We start from the raw sequence: 27,942 nt of genomic DNA, 5'->3' as shown, positions 1-27,942 counted from the left end.
AACTTTTCAACTTATAAAATGACAAGATTTATGTCATACTCAGAAGTGTTCACGCCCTTTAGCGTATTTTGTTGTTCTGCCACAGGATTGACTCAGACCAGGAACAAAACACGAACCGTGAAAGCAGAGAGAGAAATGCCGGGCGAGATTTAGTACAATGGCGCCCTCTACTGGTGAATAACTAGAAACGCTGTTTTGTCGAAGTAAATATTTTTCAAGAGTTTTGCAACAAACCTTAGATTATTAATGAATAAAAATCACTTAGTGCATGCCTTCCCTTCTCCCTCTGCTCCCTTTCCTGCTTTTTAAACTGCTCAGTAAATTTGTACCACACAAAATATTTACAAGGAGTCCATACAATGCTAAGAAAACAGTTCTCCCCTTTACATTTTTTTTTAATTTGTTGTCATTCTTCCATTTTACAGATTATCAAACAAGTTTTCACCAAATGGAAACCAAACATTAAACATAAAAGATTATCCAAAAGTCTTGGGGATCGTTAAGTTTTCTTTAGCAAAATAAGACTGACCTTTGTGTTGCTTTTTGATCAGTAGTGTTTTTATGCAGTCTCTTTGCTGTTGTTGACTCATGAAGGACGGGAAGCCTGCAGTGTTTCAGATGTTCGACATTGTCTGACCACCTGGACGAATCACTGATGCGCTCTGAGTAATGTCAGTGGGCTGGCCACTCCCAGGAAGTTGCACCAATTTTCCATGTTTTCTCCATTTGTGGACGACGACACTTGGTGTGGTTTGGCAAAAGCCTGAGAAATGACGCTGAAACCCAGAGGGATTCAATGTTCTCATCTCTTCTTGAAGTTGTTTAGACAGAAGCATTATGTGTTTCCTTTCAGATCATTTGGCCAACTTTATGCCTGTGGCATGGGTGTAGCTTAAACTCGTCAAAACAATGTAGTTAATCATTGAAATGACAGGCCAGTGATATTTTTTATTATTGTAAATGAAACGATAATATCAAAACGCATATTTGTATTTTTATATCTTTGTCTGATATTAAAATGTAAGTATGTCAAGAAACAGCAAAAAGTTCTTTTCCGTGGTCATTTATTTTCAAAGCTTTTTATAGGATCATCGTCTCTTGTTGTTAAATCACACATGAAGATGTAATGTGTTGGCTTAAAAGGCTTTTATTAAAGTGAAAAATATTTACAGCAATCCAGCAGTCAGTAATATGACTGAAAGTAAGTGGTGAAGTGTTTTAAAGAAACAGAAAAGCGTGGACATGAAGCGTAAGGGAGAAAGAAAAAACATTACAGCCCATGAAGTGAGTAAAGACAGCACTCATCTTCAATCCACAGGCATCGGCAGATCTGAGTAGCTGCTATCTTTAGGACTGTGCTGCGTGATCCTAGGTTGCTGGTCTCCATTCAGGTCAACGTACTTTACTGAACCCTGCAGACACGTAATGCAAAGTCAGCAAACTCAAATTTAAAACCGCATCATAACCAAAATAAGCTATAAACAAGGATTCGATCTCTTTTTTTTTTTTTTTTTTTACTGGTGAATACACCTATAAAACGCAAGCATGAAATCTTAAGCAATCAGACCAAACAGCATCTTTAAAGAAGAAGATGCATGCACTGTTTATTATGTCCAGTTGCTCCCATTTTGCTGCCTTCAATGCCATGTAAGGGCAGCAGCAGCACACAGTGAGGCTGCATGTTGGTCGGGATGGGCTTGGCACTAATTTGACTGGAGCAAAGTGCTGATCTGAACAACTGATAGGAAAGGAAGCCTGGGCGCCAAATGCCTTTGTTCATCTCTGGAAACTTTGACAACAGTTTCCCTTTATGGCTGCAGAGAGTCAAAGCAACCAGGAGGCGGCCGAAGACAAAAACTGAAAATGAAGGTTTTAGGAAGGACATGGAGTTCATGTTATTCAGCAAAGAATTGAGAAATCCATCCTTCAAGGGTTTGGCATAATAGTCCTTGAAGGCACAAAACATTTAATGTCAGACATCTAAAAGAAAAACAAAACAAAAAAAAAAGGTCTTAAAATGATCTGTCTCAATCTTGAATTTCTAAGATAAATCTGGATAAATGTAGCTAAAAATTTAATCTAGCTAAATGCTGAGTTACACATTTCATTTAGTTAATTATTTAGCTAAATATTTTACTTAAGTATATTATTAATTTAATGTTTAATTTTGCTAAATGTGGAAAAGTTGATTTTGAAAAATCAGCTTCTATATACGTTACAGCGGGTGTTTGCTGTATTTTCCATTACATACTTCTGGAAACCTGAGAAACAATATCTTTTTAAATGACTAAAAGTAAATATTTTTTATACATCTTAGGACGGATCGAGACTTTTTTATTTATTTATTTATTTTTTTTGGCATTTTTCTGTACAGAACAAAACGAAATTGGCAAAACACTTTTAGCATGTAATTCTGCCTTTTAGGGCAAAACTTGTAGATGCCATCCAATGACTCATTGTTAAGAAATGTCTCGGAAGAACGCCCAGTTACTCACGTAGTCGTGGTGGTCAGTGGCACCTGCAGGAAAAAAAAGCATCACCAGTTAAACATGCAAAGTCCTGCCCACTCACTGCCTGACCTCAGAGCAGCCCATTAGTCATTTTTATCAGTGATTCATTAGGAACCCCTCTGCAGGGACCTCTGCCCCATAAACCCAGCCTAATATCTCTAATCTGACTCTGTATTTACATTACGTCTGATACGCACTTGGGTAAAAAAAAAACAACCTAAAACAACTCACGGTTCCTTTGTACAGGAAACATTAGGTCTCTGATGGGCTACATGATAGACATGTCCAGCTTCTGTCTGCTTGTATAATAACAGGAAGTTCCTGACTGCAGTAACAGGATGAGACTGCTCCTGTGAGCTGCAGTGCAAATTCACCTCTCTGACTCCACGTCATGTTTAGTAAAAATGTAAAGAGGCTCAAGCCAAAAATATTGTTGTTGTATATTCTTTTCCCATTTTAGAGCCAGAAGTCAAGCCTTAAGGGGATGCAACAACAGGGTTCATATGGCTGCAAAGAAAGAAAAAGTTTATAGGTTTGATCAAATGACTTTTGGGGATCTAATTATGCATTTGAACAGTTATTTTTCTCAGACTGGAAAGATAAGGCAAGGAACAACTACAGCGAATAAAAAAAAAAAGAAGTTCCAATTTATTATAGGTTTTCTGTAATATTTTGGATAAAAACTATCCAAATAAAAAAGAAAAAAAAAGAAAACACAGAGGCAGATGAACAAAAGTCACTCAGTATTCAAACCAGAACAATTTAAGACATTGTCAATAAAAGGGTGTTAGTGGAGGCGAACTCACCGTGTGGAGAGTTTTGGAGCTCGCTGTAAACTGTGTCTGTGCCTTTTCTAAGAGGGTCTGTTCGTGGAAGAGACAAAAACAGGCAGTCTAAGCATCAAAGGAAAAAATTTGAGCAGATACTGTCTGTTTGAAATATCATAAACAGCGTCCTAAAAATAGGAGGGTCTTGCCACTGTCTTCACCCCGATGGGATCCAGAGCACGAGGCCATGACAATGAAGGAACGAACATCAAAACCTTCTCTGCAATTAGCTCAACCCTTCCTGTTTACAACTGCTGCAACAGTGCTGGAAATCCCATCAGCTATCCATGTCAGCAATGAGGTGTATCAATTAAGTGTAATTAGGCCCCTCCCAGGAAGTCTTGCCCTGTCTTATCAGCGTCTAAGGAATGTGGCACAGTTCTGCAGATTTGTCCAGAAAAGGGAGAAGCTCTGGGTAACAAAAAGAGCAGACGAGCTGAGGCTTCACGCAGAGAAGAGTTTAGGTTTTTGTGTATTACTTTTAGCAGGATCTGATGAGCGCGGATGCACCACCTCCGTGTACTCCACTTCTGGCTCGTTGGACAACGTGCTGAGATCATCGTCAGTTTCTGCATGAGAAAAATTCACGTCAACGCAATAACGCGACATTTCAAAATCTCTTCATTCTCTAGCACCCCACATCCACACAAATAGATAGGCAGCTATGTCAATCCGAGCAAGTGAAATTCCTGCCACTTTAACACCCCGAAGACAGTGACTCTAAAAGGCCACAGAATCCTTTTCTGTGGAGGCATTTACAAAAATTCAAAACCACCACAAATCTCTGCCAGCACCAGGATGAAAGGCCTTATCAGCCACATGAGACCCCAAGAGATGATAGCGAAACAAATAAAGCAGTTTCAGCAGGGACGAACGACTTTCCTGAAGACAATAAGTCAGAATAAAACGGAGTCCAGAGAAAACCAGATGAAAATATGGTCTTTCAGTAAAGTAAAGACAAGAAAGGCAGCAATTGGAACTATCTCAGATATGAAAACAACAAGTGTCTATTTGTCAATCCGCGAGAGTTTATGTCAGTTTTCACTCAAAATGTATGAAATGTTTCTGCCTTGGCTTCTCAATTTACTCAATTGTAAATTTAGCTGATGCAGTTAGTAACTAATGTCATTATTGAAGGACGCTTCTGTTATTTTCATACCTAAACAACATGGAAAAGAAACACAGGAAGAAAGACGGAATAAAAAATACAAACATAGGCATCAAACAACCACTAATGTTCAATAATTGTCTCTAAATAACAATTGCTAATCACATCCACAATTCTCTTTCAAATGAAAATAGATCTGTCTTTTTGTAAGGCTGATGACTAATGACTAAATGTAAAATTCTTTAGTTCTTTTAACAAATGATTTGAAAGAAATGTATGAACCCCACGATGGTAATGGTGCTGCAGTTTTGTCTCACCTGCTTCAGGTTTCCTGCTGCTCCATACGCTCTCTGGAGTTCTGTCCACTCTCACTGTTAAACACAGACCAAACAGATTAAGTTAAGACAAAACTATAATTTACAATTTAAACCTCAAGGGGCGAAATTATATCAAAAGCAATTTCTGGAAACTTTCCCAGCATGCAAAAAATAAAAAAATAAAAAAATAAAAAAGGAAAAGAAAAGAAAAGAAAATCCACTAAACAAATTTTTCAAACTTTTAAACACAAATAAGGAAAGCAGATGGGTCAAGGTCTCAGCTCGGCCCGGTACAAGTCATCACCGCAAAGTTCCCGTCGGTCCTCCGGTGCCTACGCAGCCTGAGCTGCGCTCTGCGCTCCCCATGGAGACTCTTTGGAGCTTCCACAACAAAAAACAAAAGAAATGAAACTGTAACCTTCAGAGAGTGATTGCAGGCCTCCTCCAGAACCGACGTCTGGACCATCCATCGTCCATCTGCTGCAACCTCTCTAATGTCTCCAACATTGTCTCAATCACTAACACCATCCTCTCCTTTGCAGTGTTCATTCTCATCATCATCATCGCATTCTTATGCACTCTTTCCTCCTTTGTCATCTTTAGTGTGTTTTTGTCATCACCCCCTCTATTGCAGTCTTCATGTCGTGAGAATCTCAGTTCTTTCTTGTTTTATCTGTATTTAGTTTTGATTATGTGTTAGCTTTAATCAGGTTTGTTTTGGTAAAATCCCACAGTGTCCTTTTTTATTAGCCTCTATCTTTAGTTCCCTGCTGAAGTTCTTGTTGTTCCAGCTGCCCTTCCTTCTTCTTATTAGTCACACATGATTCTCATGTCTCTCACTCTCCCTCCTGGTAGTTGTAACCTGAACAGTTTTCTCACCTCCTTACCAGATTATCCTGTTTTCTGTGCTCTGTTTTTTCTCCATGCTGGTCTCCTTGCGGTGCAGTTCCTTTGTTGTTTTCCTGTCTGATTGCCTCAACTTTCTCCTGTGCAGATTATTAGTTTGTTTTTGTTGTTTTTTTCCCTTGTTAAAAGGAAATTTCCATCTGCTCTGCACCGGGGTCCCATCCTTCACTTATAGAGATTGTGAGGAGTTGAGAGGCTGCTAGCTGCCAAGCTAGGATAACTTAACCCGGATATTATTGATATTAACCTGTAATGCAAAGTTGGACATGGTGGGTAAAATGAGACCGAGCACAAACGAATTGTGAGTTGAAAAGACAACCTCTTGAGAAAAATGCAAAGGGAGAGGGAAGGTGTTAGGTAAGCAACGCATACATGATGGACAGCACTAAGACCCTCCTTCTATCTCTGACTGGTTGTTTCCAGTTAGCACTGGGAGAAGGCAGATATTTTTTATTTTCTCAGATTATCTGTCTCATACTGTCACAACATAGTGACAGTTTCAGCAAATATGTAAAATATATATATATATTTCTTTTTTTTATAAAACTTACATACTGCAGCTTTAAGTTCCAATATGAGCATCAACTAGAGCACAAAGCAAGATCAATAAACTGAGATAGATTCAACTGGACAATGTGATTAGACGAATGCACTCCTGAAATAATTTTCACAAATTCCCATAAACACACTCATATTTTTTCCATGTGTCTTTTAAATGTATTCTTAATCTGGCATATATTCTTTGCTAAAAGCAAGGAGAAACTTTCTGTGGCGTTCCATGTCACTATGACCCTCTAAGTTATTGTAACAAAAAAACAAAAAAAGGTTTCACATCCTTAATTGCTGAACACAGAAACCCTCAGAAACTCAGCTGAGTTGTTCACAATAGTCTGTTAATTTAAGAGCGACTGTGCCGCAGATTCTGGCAAAAACAACTTTCCCAGTTGGTAATGTAATCTCACATGCGGCTCAATCGAGGCTTATGTGAATAATTTCCTGCCCCTGCTGAGTGCATTCAAACTCGCCTGGCCTGGAACAAAACAAACCCAACCCGCCAAAATACCAGCAGTGTGATCAGCGCAGCAGAGCTCTTCATGCCAGCATGGGAAGCAAATCAGAGACTCCATTGTTCCTCCAAGGAAGTCTCTGCAGAGCATTTAGCTTTCAGGAAGCAAACTGACTTCATGGTATGCAGTCGCTCTTGCCTCAGGACTTCGATAAAACCAAGCCTGCAAGGTCATATGTCAGATATGTCACAGTTCAGTCAGAGGTTTATATAAACACATGACTGGCATGAATGTCACAGTTACAATGATGCATTTGAACTAGTCTTTGTTCAGGGTCGCCTCACAGATTTAATTATTTTATTATGGAACAACAATTAGGTGCATACTTTTGAATTGTGGAAACACCCTCAATCAAAATAGTAATGCTGCTCATGTTTTTTTTTAATTAAGGCTGAGGCTGAGAGCATTTTTTCAAGCTAAATATTAGCCTGTTTTATATATCCCAGCAGCACTTTGATATATACTTGGGATAATTGTCCTGTTCGATCACCTAAACCGGTCCTGCTTTCCACCGTCAAGCTGATGATGTGACTTTTCTCTTCGTTATTCTACCCAGGTTGTTAATGTACCTGTACCACTGCCAGAAAAACAAACCCACACCATGACACAACCACCGCCACACTTGACATCAGGCACAGAGTTGTTTGGTTTGAAAACTTTACTTTGAATGCCCCAAACATAAGTCTTCTCATTGTAACCAAGCAGCATCATTTTTCTTGCCCAATCAAGAAGAGCTCCGACTTGTCCATGTGATTAGCTACGAAGGTGTGGAAGCCAAGTCTGCTCTCTTGATAGCACTCTGTAGGCCAGGTTGAAATTTTAGACTCACTCTGAATGGCAGTCCTGAAGAAATGACATCATCTCTGTCAAAATGTGATCATATCCACCCTGAAAACCAACAAGTTCTATAATCCTGTCAATGTCAAGAATAGTGGTCAGGATAATTAAACCAGGAACTGGAAGGTTAACAAAAAGAAATCATGTGGAGCTCCATAAGGGACATCTAAATGAATGTCGCTTGGTTTTGTGTATCACATGTCCCAGCCTGTTTCTGTAATGTACAGAAAAAAAAACTTCCTATTTTATATTTTATGCATCAACAGAAGCCCCAAAACCTATGATTAGTGCATGTAAACTTCTGACTGCCAGTGTTTAACAACATATTTCAGCAATTCAGGTGTCGTTCAAAAGCGGGAGAAATGAATGAACGGTTGAGACACACCTCTAAATAAAATAAACACCTTTATTCTACAGAACTGCTCTCCGTCATCAGTCCAGTAATTAACCAAAATTATATACACACATTTCCTGTTATAATATATACAGATCAGTGTTATCAGGTTTACTTCATGTAGATTAGATGAACAGATGAAACAAGAAACGGGCATGCAGTCACACGGAAAAACGACATAAAGGTCAAAAAACGATTGTTAGGACAATGACTGAAAGAGGAGGGGAGAGGGAGCAGTGGTCCCTAGTTTATTTCTTGTTCTTAAAAAAAAAAAAACAAAGAAAAAACAAAACAAAAAATGGGGCCCTCCATTTTGCAGGGAAACAAAATATTGTCCACTTCCTCCAAAATGTCGTAAACATCAGGAAAGTGTTTTCTGTCTCCTGTGTTTGTCTCGTAAGTCTTTCAGAGTTTGGTTTTCTTTAAAGATAGAGCACTCTGCCTCTACACTGTTGCTGGGATACTGTAGCTGCTCCTGTTGCTGATGTCTGCAGGAAGCGATGCAACGCTACCTCGCGTCCCATTGGTCACTCTCCCCTCCTTGTCATCATAGAACGACGCTGCGTCTGGAACAAGAGGATAATGGCTGCTCTAAGCAGGTTGCAGAAAATGAGAGAAAAGTAACTTCCCTTCTTGCGGATACACCGAAAACAAACTGTGTCTCATTGCTAATGCTGCTGTGACTCATGCTCAAGCATAACACGACATGCAAAGGCAAAAAAAATAATAATAATACGAGGACAAGGAGATTTATCACACATTTAAGGACAGAATTTATCAGACGCCCCTGCTTTTTTCAAACATCTAATTTTCATTTGGGATGTTTACATTATTCACTCAAAAAAAAAACAACAACACATGGGCCAAAAATATTACCCTCCTGTTCCAGTTATTTATCTGTATTTATTTGTTATTGGATAAAAAACCAGAAGTAATTTGTTGTACTTTTCAACAATCTGACAAGTTCCCTGATCAATTAGACATCGTTCTCCTCTCTCTGATCTGGAACGGAGCTTTGGCTTCAGTTCACTCCAGATTTTCTATGCTGGCTGCACATCAGTCAGAAATGTTTGGTGAATGCAGCTCTTCACCAGGAGCGACGCATGTTTTACTGCTGACTTCTTCAGGGTTTTTTTTTTTTTGCTCTTTTCAAATTCTTCATCTAGGGTTGTTTATTCTGATTTCCTTCAAGCAAGAAGAGATTTCAAAGTGCAGCTGTGCTAAAGCTTCACCACAGCATGATACTCCCTCTAACGTGTTCCACTGTGGGGAGAGTATATTCTTTAGGTTAAAGGTCTCTCCTTCCTTCTCCAATTTAAAGAGATTTTTTTGTTGTTGTTTTTGATATGATGCATTCCTAAATGAAAGCTGAAATCCTTAATGAAGGATTAAAGGTTAGAGGATACATCTCAGTTCAAACCACTGGTGTGCATTAAAGCTGCCTTAATAAAAAGGTCAGTTTTTAGAGGGCTAATAATATTGACCCCTGCATTTTTTCCCTAAAATGGCTTGGTTATTTTATGCAAATACAAATAAATAACAGCGCTATCCAAAGAAAACTGATTCTTGCTCTGTTGAGAGCAAGGATCAGCACCTAGGAACATTTTGTGAAACATCAAATCACACAGGGGGGTTAATAATAATTTTGTCCTCAATGATAAACATGCTGAGCATGCACAAAAAAAACAAAACAAAAAAAAAACAAGAAATCTGCCACTCAAAGGAAGCACAGGCAACAATAAGGTCATCCTGATCTGACCTCTTCATGCATGCAGGCCAGAGCATGGATTATTGCTGTGAGTAAAGGTGTTACAACACAGTGTGATGAGTGTTTAGGGTGGGATAATGGCTTGTTAGGTGATAAATACTGATGGGGCCTGTAAGCAACACACAGGAGGACGGTAAAAACCAAGCTACCTGTGGCTGCATTATAAACCTCTGTGTCGTGGGTTAGAGCCACTGTTAAAGAGTCATCTGATTTAGGGCTCGCAGGCTTTCTGAGAAATGGTGAAAATAAAGTCAGCTGCAGGCAAACGTGACGTCAGATAAACACTAAAGAAACTACACGAGGTGTTTTGCATGTAGTAGACATTGTAATCGTGCGACTGTGGTTTCTGCCCACATTTTTCACTTATCCATAAGTCGTGGAAGAAAAAAATGCATCAGTATTAATTTACCTTTACTCTAAACTGACTCCAGAACAATGTTCCAATAAGACAAACATAACTGCGACAAATAACAACTTGACAAGAAAGGACCTGAAGAAGGAAGTGACTCAAGTAAAAGCAACAAATCAGCGTAAAATGTTCACGATGTGCAAACTGACTCAGTGAGGTAGCCAACCGCAGAACTAGAACTTTGTTTTCTTTGGTTAATATTTATTTAGCAATGGTCTGATAGCATCAATTCATGCGTAATAGTAAAATGAGGAAAAAAAAACTATGTTTACTAATTAAAGCAAAAGTCTCATCATTCAGTAAATACATTTTTAAAAAATCCATAAAACTCATTTGAGATTTTAAGATTATTATTATTATTATTATTATTATTATTATTATTACAGAATTAACAATATGCAATTCCTGAAAATGTTTCTTCTATGCAAATCTAAGTGATTATTTATCTAATTATTTCATGGTTTCTGTTCTGTAGTTTATCATGAAACAATTGATCTTTGGAGCTATGTTTAAAAGGTAAATAAATACTAAATCATTTTGGATACCCTGCAGGACAACAATAGTAAATAAAAGTGAAGCAGTTATCCATTTGGCTCCCTATAAATATGAACTACCGGAACAAGGAATATAATGTTGAAAGAACAAATTGTGTTTCTGTCTACAAACATGCAAAACACGCCAAGTGCTTCCCATAACCCGCCGCATCCAAACTCTGCCGCATCGTCTGAACCACCTGATAAATCTGAACACCCTTCACCAGCTCCTAAAACATCCAGCACATTCAGGAGAAGCGAAAAGTCAAAGCCAACTCACACTGACAATTCAGCAGCTCTTTCTCTTTTTCCTACAATAAGAAACGATCAGTCAGAAGAGAGGGGGAGGCAGCAGGAGGAGGGAGGCTGGTTTTTATTTAAAGATGTAAGCGGCCTGAGTGTCTGGAGGACTGTAGATGTCTCTACCTCTCCTGGATCTTGTGAACAGAATAAAGCCCACCATCACCAGTGAGAACACCACCAGTATTATGGTCCCAGGAATCAGTAATTTCTTCCACATCGCCATGCCGACTGCAAAGAGAGACACAAAGGACAAAAAGAAACATGAGATAAGAAATGAGGATATGAAGAAAGATTTAAAATTTTATAATTATTATGTTTTTTGCTAGTTTTAGAGAAAAAATATTAGTACAGGGAGGTTAGGAAATTTCTGATCGTTTTATTAAATTTACAAATATCTACATGTTTATCAGCGGATTTTGGTGGATAGGGATAAATAGACAAATAAAGAGCAAATGACACGAGTTAAAGTTTCCAAAGTCGCCAATTTAAGAAAACAAATGACAGAAATGGACTGAGGTGTCAGTCAGGAGGGATCTAAATGTTACTTGAAGAGCATTGCAGCAAAAATAAGAGTTTTAAGGAGAGGAAAAACAAAAGATATCAGAAAGAAAAGACTTGAAAAACTATTGATTATTTTTATTTCAGCAAGCTCTGTAGAAAATTAATTTGTTTTTGTTGTATTTCATTTTTTTATTTCTACTATTTTTTCCCCCTTTGCAGGTGTGATTCACCACCAGATCTTTCATAAAGCAAGTGTGTGTCAGTTTCTGAGATTGAAGAGGAATGTAAATGTTTTATGGACTGGTAGATTTGTAAAATAGACTTGTAAAAATTTCATTGCAAAATAAAATCAAGAAATCACTGAAACGGGTCCTGACTTAACATGACAAAGGCTAAAAACATCTCTGGCTTTGGGAGTCAAGTGAACAACAGTGAGAACATTTATTCACAAAAGAAGAAAACATGAAACACTCGCCAACCAACATTATTCCAAGAAAGCATCAACAACTAATCCTGGGGGTCACAAAAGAGATCTGGAGCACCGCAGACCAAACTTCAAACTTCAGTGTTCATAATTCAACTAGAAGAAAGACAAACTGTGCAAAAAGGTCATCGACAGGAGAGTTTCAAGGCCACAAACGCTGCTGATCAAAAACAACGCAAAGCCCTTCTCACATTTGCCAGAAAAGCATCCCAAAAACTTCTGGGGGAAATATCCTGTGGACTAATGAGAAAAAAGGGGAACATTTGGGGAAATGTGTTTTATGTTACATCTAGTATAAAACGAATGGAGCATTTCTGGAAAAACAACACCAGGCACACAGTGAAACATGCTGGCAGTGTAATGTTCTGGGTCTGCTTTGTTATTTCAAAGTCTGGACAAATCCCAGTTCTGTTCCAGAAAATGCTGACAGAGAATTGCTGCTATCAGATTCTAGAGAATGCGTTGATTTATTAGGCTTAATCCTGAAATATCAAAATTCAAGTGATTTTTTTTTTTAAAACTCAGAAAGACTCATGAACTAGGTTTGTCAGGATTACAAATTTTGCTGGACGATAAATTGTCCCAGAGGTTATTGCGATAAATGAGAAAATTATCACTTTGAGACCATTTTTCAGGGAAAGGAATAATAATGCAACAACACATTAAGAGATCAATAAACTTTAAATTCTAACAAACATTTAACACTTCTACTGGAAGATATTTGAAATATCCAAAATAAATAAACTAAACAACAAATAAAATGAATTATGAAGTCTCTGCAAACAAAATAATCCTTCAGAAATGGGCTAGTTGAGACCAATGCACCAAACTGAGAAGAGAACGAGAAAAGAGAAAGAAGATAAATAATGAAAATGGAAATTGTTGAGCTCTTTTTAATTTTACATGTGACTAATTCATTTACTGCTTATTGTGACAGGCCAACTGGATGATGATTACATTTCTAGAATAATAATAAAAAAAAAAACATGGTACAATCTTTTGTGCTCATTAAAAGGTAGAACATACTAACAGATCAGACCAAATATCTAATAAAGTCCCTAGTTTTACTTTTATTTAGAGGATAGAATGAGGAAAGACGAGGTGGTTTACAGAAATCAGACTCACCTACTACGTTGATTTTATTACTTTTAACAGAGTTGGCTCGGTTCTCAGCCCGGCAGTAGTAACTGTCGGTGTGCTCCTTGTTCGCAATGAATTCGTAGTTTGTGTTGTTAGAATTAGTGGTCGTGGTGTCCAGTGGATTCAGATCATCACTGTCCCGGAACCACTTAACTGTCACAGGTGGTGTGCCCAAGAAAGAACAAATGAGGATGACCGAATGTCCTTCGGAAATGTCGCCGACGTCAGGAACGACCATCAGAGAGGCGGTGGTCATTGGCTCTAGAGGCAAGAAAAAAAAAGAAAACAAATATACATGTGTTGTGTTATAATCTCGAGTTATAGTCCATGTCATTTACTGGAAACACACAGAGTTGTCAAAAATGTTACAAAGAAAAAGTTTGCGGTTAAAAATGAGACCCAAACACATTTTCTGTCACCAGGGAACCCAACCCAGTGGTAAAGCAAGATGGTGGCACCGTTGTGGGACAGAACATATTTGATCTCATGAGAACTGAAGCACTCCTGTCCTTGAGAATATTCTGCAAAGCAGGCTGGGTTTCGTACAAAACAATATTAGCCAAATAAATGTGCTATTCTTTAATTCAGATTTCGATATTTACCAATGACAGCTGTTTGGAGTTTGTCACTTAGTCCAGGCGTCCTGTCCCCATTACTTGCTGTGCAGAGGTAGTGGTTTAGTCTTCCAGTTTCATTGATGACGACTGAAAAGTTAGCAGCTTTATTGAACTCATGAACAACGGCAATTTGGTTTTGTTTGCTAGCCTTCCACAGGGTGTATGTAATGGGTGGGGTGCCTGTGTCCGACAGACAGAAGATTGCAACTCTCTTCCCAAGGACTGCACTGCCAGAGACCCAGATCTTTGGAGTCGAGACGGGAACTAAAAAGGAGAGACATAGAAAAATTAAAATCGAGCCTAAGGTAATTGAAAAGCAATTCAAAACGTTTAGTTCAGAAAATACAAATACAAGGAAGAAGCAAAAAATATAACTGATGGGTGTCTTTAAACAAAGTATCTTTAACCTGTTGTTCACAGGTTGTCATTCACAGAGGACCCAAATTTGGGTCCTCTAGTGACAGACAGGTTAAAGAGCACTTTCTTTACCAACTCAGTGGGACAGCAGTTGAAATTAGTACATTATTAGTAATATAAATTTATCAACCTTTTGTATTTCGCATTATTTCTAAATATTGCACAGACCTATGAGGAAATATTAAACACCTCACACTAACCCCAAAGCAGCATCAAAAAGTAGCAGAAACAACAAACTATGTAGTTTTTAACAGGGGCTAATGAGTAAATCTACTGAGAAAAGTCAAGAAATGGCATCAGCAAAGCCTTCAAAGTCAAAGTATTTGAAGAAATAAACATAAATGGAGAAGAAATATTGATATGGTAAAGGTTGAGATAAATTTATGCAACAAGTTCATGTCCAGAATAAAGTGATTTATCAAACGGCATATCTGAATCATACACTGCTATTATATTCTATGGTTTTAATTAAGAATGACCCGGCACTCATCACATCATAAAATAATTGCAAACTGAACCGAAAACGAACAAACCCAAACAGCTTCCGCCACATGATTATTTATAAAGAATACAGATGAAGACCAAATATGGTATGTAACATCAAAAACCAAACGTGAAGCTGCTGTTTTTGTCAGAGATGTGCTCACCTTTAGGATGAATTGTCAGCACGTTGCTCTTCTTCTTGATGCCCTTTGCAGCAGCTGTACATGTATAGTTGAAATCAATTGTCTTGGCTTTGCCAACAAATACTCCATTCCCTTTCCGAACCATTTGGTAGTCAAAAGGTTCAAGGCTGTAAATGAGGGATTCTCCTTCAAGCCTGTCATAAGACAGTTTCTCACTTCTGCATGTGAGACTAATTTCGTCTTCTTGGAAGACTTCGACAGCAGACACCTTGAGAGTGGGCACGGAGAACAGCTCTGTGGATGGATTGAGAACGAACAATTTATCGTGCAGTCGCTGAAAACATCGTGATATGTGGAAGGGTCTCAGAGAAGTGAAATAATCTCAATCAGAATATGATGAATATAGCAAAAAGTCAGAAAGGATTTCATGCAGTAACATCGTTCTTTCTGCGTCTGCTCACCCCTCACTGAAACCGTCTTGCTGACGACTTTTTCTACATCTCCTAGATCCATCTGGCATCTAATGGTAAGGACTGGGGTTCTTGCATGTGCAGTCCAGTTAACATGGATATATGTTTCTCCACTCTCGAGCAGTTCGGTGTCCTGACTCAGGAAGAGCTCTCCTGCTTGGTAGCCCTTCGTAGAATTACTAACCGAGCAAGTGATGTTGAGAGTGTCACCTTCGTAGACATTGTCCTGAGGGGAAATCTTCAGGACTGGTTCGATGGAAAGTTCTGCGGAGGAAAACCCATAAATCATGAGGTGTGTTGAGACTTGGAAGAATTGACCAATGAACAAATCTAATGTACCTTCAACGGTAAGAGTGACTGTGTTGCTCTGTTGCGACTTAGATGGGTATGGCATGTTTAAGACAAGGTAGGAGCAGTGAATGTTGTGGTTCCCAACGCCTTTAGGGACAAACGTGAGTCTGCTGGAGGTCACCCACACTCCATTTTCGACTTCCTTGGAGTTATCGTGGAAGCTGAACAAAAGGGAACCTGTCTCTCCTTGTGCTAAACATGTGGCTGTTACTGATTCCCCCTCAGTGATATTTGCTTTGTTGATGCGGAGAACAGGCGTTGACATGCCTGGAAACCAGTGAACATAGAAAAACATGAGTGAGATTTGATGCAAACCAAAAACGGAAACAGACCCTTTCCTCCAAGTGTTAAATAACTTCCAATCAAACCACAGATAGCTTTTTCTTCAATGTACAGTGTGGAAAATAAATGTTGAACGCTTTTCTCAGTGACGATATTTCTAAAGGGGCGACTGATCTTATCGTTTTGAACAGTAATACTAATAATAATAATAATAGCATAATATTCATATTTCATGTCAACATGACCTATTATAGATTCAATCTCTGAGAAAAACTGATTTCTCCATTTTCACCAATGTATTTATTGTCACAATGTTTTATTTTCTCAAACACAGAGCGTACCTGTTAAACATCCTCAGGTGAAAACAGACTCACCTGTCACTGTGAGTGTTGCAGCTTCGCTGGTCTTCGCCTTTCCCATGATGGTTATCGCGCACTTGTACTTGCCATTGTTGGAGACTCTGGCCTGAGGCAGGCGGTAGAGCAAATCCTCAGAGGAGCTGGTTGTCTTGTTGTAGATTACACTTTCACCTTTGTATACGGTGTACACACGATTCAGTGCCTCCGTCCCAGAGGTGAGAACCTCGGCCTTGCATCTCAAAGCCACGTCGGTGTTTCTTTCCACGTCAGCACTGGGCTCGATGGACAGGTCCACTTTCGTTATTTTTACAGCTGGGGTGTGACATAGGCAACGATTATCAGAGTTTAATTGACAATCATATTAGCTTTAAAGAAGTCAAATTAAAAGGGGGAAGCTCACATTGACAACACTGATTTTGAGGAATTAAATGGCTTCCAGGAGGCGTAGGGGGTGTATCGCAGACATGGTTTAATGTTTTACGCCGATTCGTCTAAATTACATCCCGTTTCTGCCGAGGTTTTCAGGGGGTCAATCCAATGAATGAGCTGATCATTCACTTTAGGAGGGAAATGGTCAGAAACGGACAGGGGAACGTCTGCATCACCGACAGGGAGGCTTGGTGGGTCAGCAACTCTTTTTGGGAGTCAACGTCACAGCGAGACAGAAAACATTTCTGCTGAGAGGTTTATACGCCCTCTTCATCAGCACGAATCGCAGCATTCATTCTGAGCTTTTATAGAAACAAAATAACTCTTTTTTTTAGAGTGGAGTTACTGTACAACATCAACAACTGAAACAACTCAAGTTTAAACCTAATAATCACAATAAATTAGAATATGGGTTCCGATAAAGCTCGTTTCAAGATTATCGTTATGCAGGTTTTACTTATTTTTTTCACAAGACCCACATTTCTGCATTAGGAAAGATTTTTTTTAAATTGGTCTGATGTAATAATCTAATCATAAATGCCAGCTAAACATTTTTATTAGTTGTAAGCAACAAATCATCATTCTTTACATAAATGAAAGTTTGAAAACAGACTATATAAATCACCTACATGATGTAGGTAATTTATAACTTTTCATTAATATTCTAGTTTATTGATATGACTGTACATATAAACAATAAACAATTAGATGCCTAAAAGTCAGTTTCCAGGAAACCACATGACTTTTGTGACCATAAATATGGATATCTGGATATTGGACCACTTTTATTGTGAGAGTTTATTTGATCAATTCACAAACAGCTCAATCTTTGCCTCTTCTGACCATGAAACCTTTTTCTCTGAAGGCACTTGGCTTGTCCATTTGGGCCGCTGCAGATTTCAATCAGATGTGATGGTGCCAGTTTTATTGATATGGTTTGGTTCATGGCTGGGACTACCTCAGACCATGACAATATAAATGTGACTTCAATGTCGCACTAGAGGGTCTGCTGTCAATGCCAGGTTAGAGCGTCATTGGTTCCGGAAATCCAATGTACTTTTAGCTGATGGTGACAATTTGGGTGAAATGGAAAAAGGAGGATGCTCCAGCATACAGTAATAACACCAAGCATACATTAACACTGAATTTGGAATGGATAAAAATCACCAAGAAAAAGGCAATAAGCTTAAAACTGTGTTTGTACCAGAAAACCAACCACTTTAAATAAACGACATACTCTGCAGGAATAGAGAAAATTCACAATAAACACAAAAAAATGGTTCAGATTTCACCTCTTTCCTCGAATGATTGCAGCCATCAAACTCCACGTGCAACATAGAGAGAAAATAAGCACCTAATCTTAACCTGTTCTCATTCTGACATCAGCACCAAGCCTGATCCTGACTCGTCTTCAAGGGGAAAATGTTAAGCATTCAGAAATGAGGATAGTTGGAGGCAGAAAGCCTCGGCACGCCGACGTCAAACTATCAGACCACTCATACGAGTTGAGTGGCTGCTGCTGTGACTCAGAGAGGGGTGGTAAACAAACCTTGAGGAGGCAGGAAAAGCACTTTGTTTAACAAACGGGTCGCTCAGGGGACTTAGCACCGTTTCGGAGCGCACTGATTCTGGCCCACGCCCAGCATCATTCAGCAGGAGCTGGCAGGGCTGATGATGGGAAACAAGGCACGTGCAGGACTCAGGTTTGCTTCTGGGTTTCCCAAGCAGGACCTGATTAACAGACCAGCTTAAACTATACAGATCTGGAAACAAATTGAGAGGTCACTGCACTGAACCCCATTGAAAACCTCATGGTTATTCCACCAAATATTGATACCTGAACTCTTCCTGAGTTAAAACATTCGTATTGTTGTTTCTAAATGAGTGTAAACTTGTGTTCCTGAAATTGCTTGAGGTCTGAAAGCACTGCATCTTTTTTGTTATTTTGACCATTTCTTGTTTTCTACAAATAAATACAAAATTTTTGCTTGGAATTTCAGAGACATGTCAGTAGTTCATGGAATAAAAGAAAAAAAAAATTCATGTTACTCAAACATGTACCTATAAAAAGTAAAATCAGAGAAACTGATGATTTTAAGTGGTCTCTTAATTTTTCCCAAAGCTCTATATAAAATTATTAGATTTTTCTACCCTGGAACCTTTCTTTTTAAAATATTGTACTATTTTATTATTTACTTTGTCCTAATTTATACAGTACTGCTGCAAAATAAGTGATTTAAACTTACCCATTTGGTAAGTCAAAACATTGATTTTTTTTTGTGTGTGAACTTAGTTTATCTGTATCACTTGCATTACAAGAAAACAAGTGATGAAATCTGCCATATGAAATAAAATCTAAATATCAGAAGTGCAAAAGAACCGATCCAGCCTTGAGCACACAAAGCAGAGTTAAAACAGAAACTTTCCTTCCATCCTGGACCTGCTGCCTTACAGATCGGTATCTGCGGCCGATATGAACAGATTCCCACCTCCCACTGCCAGCAGCTCCAGAGGCGTGTGACGATCCTCGCCAACCAGTTCCCACCAGTGACTCCGATAACCGCCACTGAGTGTTCCCACTGACCAAACAGGAGTATCTCTGCTCTTACACATCAACTCCAAGCTCAATACCAACACCAAAATATTAAACATCCTTCTTTACTCAAGATAAAATGATCCCTCATGGATATATATTAGTCTGTTCATACAACAACTTTAGTCCAAATAGGATTTATTTCAGAACATGCTTACCCGCATTCAGAGTTGTCCCTGAGTGGAAGCATTGGAGAAAAGAAAGAAATAACCAGGTTAGTGAAGATCAGATCAACCATCTCCTGTTTGAAGAGAAGTGGGTGAGAAGCCTTACAGCTGAACAGGAGCGTGGAGGTGATCAGTGGCAGGAGGCCCATCCTGTCTGAGGAACGCCGAGGCTCCTGGTGGTCGTGGCTGTCCTTTAGGCACTGGACACTGGAGCTGCCTGACGGGCGCCGCACGTTAATGCGAGGATGGACCGGGGTCTGGTGGGTGGGAGCAGACACTGAGGTGGTGCTTTACCTCACCCAGTGGCGGCGGTTATCAGCCCAAGCAGCCATCGACTTGGCTTAATTTGACAGGAAGCGAGTGTTGTTTCCTCAGGATGTTCGCGCCGCCCGACTCTTTGCTGTTGTGGAATGTGTTCCACATACTGTGTGTGTGTGTGTGTGTGAAATGGTGATGAGAATAATGCTGGACTGCCTGCTTGGCCATGCAGTGTTCAGAACTTTCATCATGCATTCATGTGTCAAATTTCTTTTACCAACATTTACAGGGAGAACTGTGACCCAGACAGGGTCACCTGCTCCATTTTTATTCAAATAAGATGATCCACCAGGTTTAAATGCTATATGCTAGCAGACTAATAAGTCTGCTGCTAAAACATACAATAAATCTCACTTAGTCCAAAAAGTGATAAGGACCGTCACTCAACCAGCAGCCCTACCACCAGAGTTGGGTAGGCTACCAAAAAAACCGTACTCAAGTAAAAGAAGAACATCAGCATATTTTTAAGTTGAAGTATTTTCAAGTAAAAAAATAGCCAAGAAATTGAGTACTTTGTAACATCTGATTAGATATATGAAAATGATGTCCTCAGACAAAAAAATACAAAGTTATGTGCAGATTCTGGTCCATGCATCCCAGAAAAAAGGTAAAGTGCTTCCAGTGACAATATAGAGTGATTACTGTATTTGTCTGGCCTCTAAATGGCACAAAAGACTCAGCAAATACAAATTAACACCGATACACCAAGTATCCTTAAATTTTAATGAAGTAAAAGTAGCAATACTTCACAGTATTATTGCTCAAGTACAAGTATGGTGCAGTAAAACTACTCAAAGGTATTTTTCCCCTCAAAAAGTTAAGCAAATGTAATTGAGTAAGTAATATATATAAAAAAACTGTTTTCCATCTTTCTTTGATAACTCTCTAAACCAAACTCACTTTGTCAAATGTTCCTTCTATCTAAACCTTTATGGCAACAACCTACACCAAGAGCTGCTTATGTAACCATTGAGTAATTTTGGCCCACTCCTCTTTGCAGAATAATTTTCCTTTGTTGAACATAAACAGGCCATTTTCCTATCACTGAATGTGAATCAAGGACCTGTAGTTTGATGGTTCTAGAGTCGCTAATCCCTGAAATGTAATTTATTGACATTTAAAGAAACTGAACAAAAGGACCAAACAATATACTCAAATGTTTGCACAATAACCTATAAAGAGGTTTGTAAAGATACTGCTAGAATATTTTGATAAGAAGCTAAAGTTCCAGAGGTTTAGTTTGTTTTATATTCAAATGTTAGCAGAAAACTTAATAATCAGACATTATTCAGAAAGAGACAAAGGTCAGGTGTTGTATTTGGTTTATTTCATTGATTTCATCTCTTGTTTGATAAACCACAGTCAGTGAAGGCGTCTACAGTCACAGAGACAAACCTGATTGTTTTCACTTTTCCTTTCTTACTACTGTGTTAAAGTCTCTCCCCCCCCCCCCAAAGTCTAAAATCTTAAAACTCAAAGCAGGATAACTTTAGTTGAATGTGGTTCTGGTCTGTTGATGCCTGCTGAAGTGAACCAAACAGCGCTGAAGCGGCACGGTGCTGTGGTGGTCCGGACCGCTGGCTCCAAGCGGTGACTTTTACAGGGAAAGGACAAACTTACAGTCATGTGACGCAGGAGGGGGCGGGGTAGCGTCTGAGCGGGCGAGGCTGAGGCAAATAAGATGCAAAAGGAAGCACTTAAAAACATAAATTACAAGAACAGAAAGGTAATACTTAAAAAGAAGAAGCTAAGAAGGCAAAGCTGCGGCCCGGAGGAAGAGGCACGTTGTTGGTGGTAGGGCACGCACAGGACAAAAACCGAACCTCAGAGCCATACCCTAAATGCACCACAGTGACACTCATCTCAATAACGCGTGACTAACCTGAGCATCCTCACTGCTCTGAGGTCAGCCGTTTGAGGTGGGTTCTTTAGATTCCTGAGTGAAATCAAGGGTGCCGACTAAAGCACAGACTGACGTGGAGACGAGCAGGCAGCTAACACGAAACAGGCCGCAAGCTCTCCGACACATGATCGATGCAAAGGAAGCTGGAGCTGAAAATAATAAATAAATTAATATAAAATCCTGCCAGAGCGAGAAGAGAAAGTGGTATTTCAGTACTTATGCAAAGCTTGTTTTCTAGCTTCTCTTCGGATGGTATTTGTTTACGTTGATCAGCAGAGTTTAGATAGTGACAACATCCGATGTCCTTCCTGTCTCTGACGGAAGCAGAAGAACCTGCCCGACGCTCTGCTGGTGGAAACGATCAAACTAAGTGTTTGTATTGCCGAGCTGCAGCAGGAGCAGCCTTATTGCTTTGGGTGGTAACCAGGGAAGCGAGCCAATCAGCCTCCAGGTGGGTGCTGCTGTGTTCTCTGGGAGGAGATGCATGTTTTCACTCAATTAAAAAACAAAAACAAAAAAAAAAGGATAAATCAATTTTACTGCTGCAATAAAGAGGTGGAGGATTCTGACTATGTTTGGCACACAGGGGGTCCGCTGTGGTTTTGGGCTATGAGGGCCCACTGTGGGGCACATCTGTGCTATAACAACACACACACAGAAAAATAATCCCTCATAACAACAAGCACAGTCCATCACTTCCGGATTAAAGCTGCTTCTCTTTGCAGTGAACCTGCAACACATAAACACAAGGGTCCAGCGCAGGGAGGTGTGTGTGTGTGTGTGTGTGTGTGTGTGTGTGTGTGAAGGGAGGGGCTCAGTCCATGCGTCCTGTCTCAACAGTGTGTGACCCCACCGTGGGCTGGTGTGGGAGTCGGGTCACAGTTCATTCAGGTAGTGATGCTCGCTGTGCAGCCAGGAGGAGCTGCAGGCATCCAGGGGTAGAACTTCTTTAAAATAGAACCTCTTCTTCTTCTGCTAATTATATACACACAAACTCCTCAGCACAGCCAAGTCTACAATCATTAGCCTCATAATAAGAATATGAATAAACAATCATAATAATAACAATAATTATATATATATATATTTTTATATATATATATATATATATATATGTATGTATAGAGACATGGTAGCATTGAGTTTTTGTCAGCAGCCATCACTTGAACATTCACGGTGGTGAATTGCATATGTACAAAAAAAAAACAACAAAAAAAAACAAAACAAAAGAAAACATCCTTTACATCCCAGTGCGCGAGGCACAGGGTTAGAAGGTGGAGGTGGGAGGGAGAGGAGCTGTGCTGGTGTGTTATCTAAGCCTCTTCTCTGCTGAATAGATGGACATGTAGTAGTCGTTGCTTCCCACAGCCAAGTGGGGCTGAAAGGAGACAGAAAATAAGAGGTCAACACACACAGTTCCTTCATTTTACTACGTGATGTGCATGAGCAAGTAGCAGAAAGCAGCCTCGGAAAAGAATTAGAACAGCAACCCCCCCAAAAAAAACAAAAAGACATTACATTTAAATTTAATCGGATTCTAATTCAGAAATTTCTTAAAGTCTGGAATACGCAGTGAGTCATTAGCTTGCAGTCAGGTTCAAAAACACCGAATGGAATAATTGTAAAAGAGAAGGTAAACTTTAAACAGGGAGCCGAAACAAATTTCATTTTAAATTTCCATTAGTACATCTTCAGGTCAATTTTAGATAAGTGTATGACTATTTTAGAGCAACACATGCTGCAATAAAAACCCAAAAATCCTCATTAAAAGACAATGTTAGGATTACCTGCTGGAATTAGTTTTTTTTGTCGCAAGTTTTTAATTCTCAGATACAGAAACAGTATTTTTGTATTGTTGTTGTGTTCAATGATCCTGAAAAGTGTCATTATTGTCGTTTTCCATGATTATTCGCTTCAAAAGTTAGATGCCGGATGTTCATTAATAAGAAGTCCAGTATTAAAGGTTACAAAGACGTTTAGTCAGAAAATCAGTTTTCTCAGACATCTTTGACTGCAGCACAGAAAAGCTGATGTTTTACCCAGTATGGATGGAAAGCTAAACAGCTGATAGCACCGATCCTCTGTCCCATGAAGCCATCGTAGTACTTTATATTGCTGATCACGTCGCCGTTAGTGTTGTAGACGGCTATGAACTGGTTCATCGATCCACTGCAGCCGCAACAGCAGAACAAACAAGGTTAGAGAATCATGGAATAGATGGTAACAAAGCTCTTTTTTCTTTTTTTTCTTTTTTTTAAGGGTGAACTTGTGTGACCACATGAGCAAACTCACCAGGCGAAGAGGTTGGCCTGTGGGTGGATGTCCAAAGCCGTTAATCCCTTTACAGTCTGCAGCACATTAATCGAGTCTGGCGTCCGCGGTTCAAAGAAGCGAACGTCTCCGTTGACACTGGGACAAGGCGTGAGCGTCAGAACGGCCAAGGCAAACAGGGCTGAATAAAAGCCTGAGTGATGTAGAGCGTTTACCTGACACTAATAATGTTCCCATCCGTCTCCTTCTGCAGGTGAGCTTTAACCACCCAGGCTCCGTGTTCCCTGTAGGTCATCACTCGACTGAAAGAAACACCACAGGCTAACATTAGGCTTTATGCCGACGGACCAAAGAAGAAGTTCAAAAGTCGGAAAGAACGCAGAGAGATCACAACCTGACAGAAATTATTAGAAAACATTTTTTTTTTTCCCCTGGGGATTGCAAAGTTTATCTGAAGCAGACGATAATTGATTCTTTTGCGAAATTCACTAATCTTTTTCAAGTTTTCTTTCATGCTACAACCACAACCTGTAACTGATTTTTTTTTTTGGTAATTTTTGTGATATACCTACACAAAGTACTGCATACATGTGAAGAGAGCATGAATGATACATTAATTACAACACTTTTAGAGCCACATCTTCACACAAATACAGCTGCAGGTCTTTTGGGGTTATGCATGTACAAGCTTTTTTTTTTTTTGTGCTAAAGTTTAGTGAGAGCAGCTGTGAAAACATCAGTTTTCAATCTTTGTCACCAAAAGATTCAGGTCTGGTCTTTGTCTAGGCTTTGATGTAAATCATTAGATTGCAGCTCTGGTTCAGCTCAGCAGTGAATTGGCCGGTGTGCAGTAGTTGTGTCATTCCCTTTCCATGTTGAGACGATGAACTGAATAAACTCTGGGAGACGTTTTGAGCTTAGGATGGCTTCACAGAACATCTGGAGTTATAACGAGATTAAATGACACACAGGTGGACTCTGTTCAGGAGGCTGACGACTTCTGAATGCAACTGCTTGTCTTGCATCGTTTTCAATTAGGCAGAGCTTTGTATTTGTCCATCTTTACTTTTAGCCTATCTCTATAAAGTGCCGTATGCTTCAAAGATTAAGGGATTGTGTAAAGCTCAAGTATTAAAATAAAAACTAAGCACCAAGCAATAAAGTGTTTCTTAATAATACATCATGCAATACAGACAGAACACCACAGGGTGGCAGTATGGCTTCAGGACTAAGGCAGCAAACGTCCGACTTCCTGTGAGCATGCATTCTGAAATGTGCCTCATCATGGCTCCGGGGCTGTGCAGAATCTAAATGACCTAATCCATACAGTAAAACAGAGTTATATGAATTATAGATTGCACAGGCACAGCATCTGAAATGTCTAACACAAAAGATACAGAGACCCCCATTAACCCAACAATGTCAACAAAATGCTGAGAAAAGCAAACATAAAACTAGCGAAACTTCAACTCGAAGCTGCATTGTAGATTTTCCCCATATCCCTTCAGCGCATCTCCTGCAAACGACCCAGGTGAGCTCGGCTTCCGGCTCTCGCAGAGGGAGAAACAAAACTTCTGAGATGTAGCCACAGGCCTGAGGGGAGCCATTACATTTACTTTCTTTCTTTAAAGATTTATGTGCCTTTCTACATTTTAGCTGCTCTTTTTTTGTAGCCCACAGGGGCTGAAATTAAAATAATGTTTTACCAGCTGAGGGGCAGGACACAGTGCCACCACGGTCCATTAAAAGAAGTGACAACCCCAGAGGCAGATTTACAGCACTTTAAGTACAATAAATACAGATTAGTGAATAATGTAGGACTCAGAGGGAGTTCATGTGGACAAAAACCGCCACAGCTCCTCTGCCTTAAATCAAAACAAAAGAGAGGCAGTTTAAATAAAACAGGGCAGGGAAATTAAATCATAAATCCAAATAGAGCTTAATTTGATGAGGAAACAAAGATGTGTGCAGGATCCGGTGTGAGGGACCTCACCATTCGCTGGGGCCCATCCTGCGATCGAAGACGCGCACCGATCCGTCACCCAGACCTGCAACGATGAGCGAGCGCTGGGAGTCGCAGGACAGGCTGGTCACACAGCTGTCGGCTCCAGTCGGGATGTCCTGATTCACACACACACACACACACACACACACACACACACACACAGCAACCTTTTAGTCGAGGTTTCAACAGGTAACACTAATTTCACACTAACCTCTCCCTATGAATTCATCCATCATGCCCGACTCATTTGAAGTTGGACTCGATATGCAGCCACAGGTCATTTGTACTTGTATTAAGTCCATCCATCATGACAATAATTAGCACACTGAGGTTGGTTACATTAGTTAAATAGATGAAGCCAACTAACATAGTGACTGTACGTCAAGGTTGATTTAGTTCACAGGCAGCGCTCCGATCAGTAAACTTTCAAAGTTACCCTGAATTTCCCTCCAGACTCTTATTTAAAATCTAATTTTGAACTAGAAAAAACAAATGTTCACTTTGAGGTTATGGCAGATGTTTATACAGAGGCCAGGAAACAAATTGCAGTGGACGAAAAGGAAATATGAAAAATGGAGAAGAAGAAAAATGAATGACATGAGGAAGGAAGAAGAAGAATGTAGGATACAAGAAAAGATGGAAGGACAAAGGAAAAGAAAGGAAATGGGCAAAAGGAGACAAAAAAGAATAATGATGGAAAATCAAAGGGAATAAGGAATGATAAAAGGAAATATTGAATGACATAAGGATAAGATTAAAAGGAAGAAGGCTATTATTATTATATTATATTAGGTACAGAGATTATTGGTCATAGCTGTCTGGAGCTTAATTCTGAAATCTTGGTTTTACCTTTCTCTCTCTCTCTACTTGGCCACTTGTCCCAAAAACAAACAAAAAAATCTTAAAAAAATAAAAAAGGAAGGCAAGAAGGAAAAAATAGGAGGAAAAAAGAAACAAAAGAAGCAAGCCAAGAAGGAAGGACAGGAAAGAACCAAAAGAAGGAAGGAAACACATGGTGTTAGAAGGAAGAAGGGATAAAACAAAGAAAGTGGGGAATGAAGAACAGAAAGTAAAATGGAAGGATGCAAGGAAAAAAGAAGGAATGATGCAAGTAAGAAAATGAAAAAATACCAGAACAAAATAAAAAAAAACAAAAAAAAAAAAAACGAAGGATGGACACCAACTTAGACAGAAAAATTAAATTGGATGGGAATTAAGTTTGGAAATACAAATCTTTTTTCACTCTATTTTATTTCTCCAACTTTATCAAGACCTGAAAAAAGTAATCAAATATTATAATTTATTTCCAGACTTTGTAGCAAACCTGTAAATGTAATAAAGAACAAACACCAGGAAAGAAAAGAAAAGCTTCAAGTACCTGGACCTTCATCTCCCTGTCCGTGTCCCAGATCCGAATGACTCTCACGTCTCCCGAAGTCATGAGCAAACCAGTTTCCTGTTCCCAGTCCACGACCATCCCAGCTCCTAAAACACATGGATGAGACGTCAGTCAAAAAGTGAGTCATAAACACAACAGCTAACCGAAATAGGCCACAGCAGGGCTGTTCGCTGTTATTACACCTGCAGAAGGCGGGTTTTTAATCACAATTACAGAAAAAAAGCTTGAAAAATGTGATTACTGAAAATAATTGGCCTACAATCTGTGAAGTGCTGCTTCAATTTGTTGTTTTTAAGCGCTTAATTCAATTTAAACTGGACTTGCGCTCACACACAGCTGTTTAACACAAAACAGCATGTGCTCACTCCCCAAAACACAACCAGCGCAATCTGTTGGAGATTTCGGGAGGCTCTCGCTGCCACATGTTGCAAGTCAAATGTGAAGATTAGCGCAACAGCTTCCTGCACCGCTGTGTAACTAACACATACACCCACCAAGATTAAAATAAAAGGAGAAAAACAGAAACACTGCCAGACTCTGACACAGCAGCTGTAAAAAAAAAAAAAAAAAAAAAAAAAAACCCCTGAAAGGAAAATTTTAAAAAAAAAAAAAATTTTGGGTTTTTTTTAAA

General features: G+C 39.3%; 2 protein-coding genes across 13 annotated transcripts in view; both read right to left on the bottom strand.

The window, feature by feature from the left end:
• Positions 1 to 1,129: 1,129 nt before the first annotated feature.
• pecam1b (platelet and endothelial cell adhesion molecule 1b) lies at positions 1,130 to 19,736 on the bottom strand. Of its 7 annotated transcripts, XM_015040103.1 has the most exons (14): positions 19,522 to 19,736; positions 19,407 to 19,424; positions 16,242 to 16,538; positions 15,574 to 15,852; positions 15,226 to 15,498; positions 14,786 to 15,058; positions 13,707 to 13,985; positions 13,090 to 13,365; positions 11,103 to 11,207; positions 4,763 to 4,816; positions 3,817 to 3,906; positions 3,317 to 3,373; positions 2,496 to 2,518; positions 1,130 to 1,412 (listed from the first exon to the last, which is right to left on the bottom strand). In XM_015040103.1, the coding sequence occupies exons 1-14, from the start codon at positions 19,562 to 19,564 to the stop codon at positions 1,308 to 1,310; spliced, it is 2,172 nt and encodes a 723-aa protein (XP_014895589.1). In that variant the 5' UTR covers positions 19,565 to 19,736; the 3' UTR covers positions 1,130 to 1,307. The 7 variants fall into 7 exon arrangements, with proteins under 7 accessions (XP_014895589.1, XP_014895591.1, XP_014895592.1 ...); XM_015040105.1 differs by lacking the exons at positions 1,130 to 1,412; positions 2,496 to 2,518; positions 3,317 to 3,373; positions 3,817 to 3,906; positions 4,763 to 4,816 and adding exons at positions 7,959 to 8,532; positions 9,884 to 9,963; positions 10,957 to 10,987 and having other exon boundaries at positions 19,522 to 19,734; XM_015040107.1 differs by lacking the exons at positions 1,130 to 1,412; positions 2,496 to 2,518; positions 3,317 to 3,373; positions 3,817 to 3,906; positions 4,763 to 4,816 and adding exons at positions 8,446 to 8,532; positions 9,884 to 9,959; positions 10,957 to 10,987 and having other exon boundaries at positions 19,522 to 19,733.
• A 1,302-nt stretch (positions 19,737 to 21,038) lies between these two features.
• rptor (regulatory associated protein of MTOR, complex 1) overlaps positions 21,039 to 27,942 on the bottom strand; it is a 146,646-nt gene continuing 139,742 nt past the window's right edge. For 5 of the 6 annotated variants that reach the window (XM_015040097.1, XM_015040100.1, XM_015040099.1 and 2 more), the window contains 6 exons: positions 27,291 to 27,397; positions 25,901 to 26,028; positions 24,123 to 24,209; positions 23,929 to 24,045; positions 23,676 to 23,805; positions 21,039 to 23,014 (listed from right to left, as the gene is read on the bottom strand). In XM_015040097.1, coding sequence (XP_014895583.1) covers positions 22,946 to 23,014; positions 23,676 to 23,805; positions 23,929 to 24,045; positions 24,123 to 24,209; positions 25,901 to 26,028; positions 27,291 to 27,397 — 638 coding nt within the window. In that variant the 3' untranslated portion in view covers positions 21,039 to 22,945. The remainder of the gene's footprint in view (positions 23,015 to 23,675; positions 23,806 to 23,928; positions 24,046 to 24,122; positions 24,210 to 25,900; positions 26,029 to 27,290; positions 27,398 to 27,942) is intronic. The other variant, XR_001425925.1, reaches the window with a different exon arrangement.

The sequence above is a fragment of the Poecilia latipinna genome, unplaced genomic scaffold (assembly GCF_001443285.1).
Source record: "Poecilia latipinna isolate Pla-1442-1.1 unplaced genomic scaffold, P_latipinna-1.0 Scaffold496, whole genome shotgun sequence".
NCBI classification, from domain to species: domain Eukaryota; kingdom Metazoa; phylum Chordata; class Actinopteri; order Cyprinodontiformes; family Poeciliidae; genus Poecilia; species Poecilia latipinna.
Note: the sequence above shows the minus strand (reverse complement) of the source record. Positions and strands in the feature narration are given on the sequence as shown.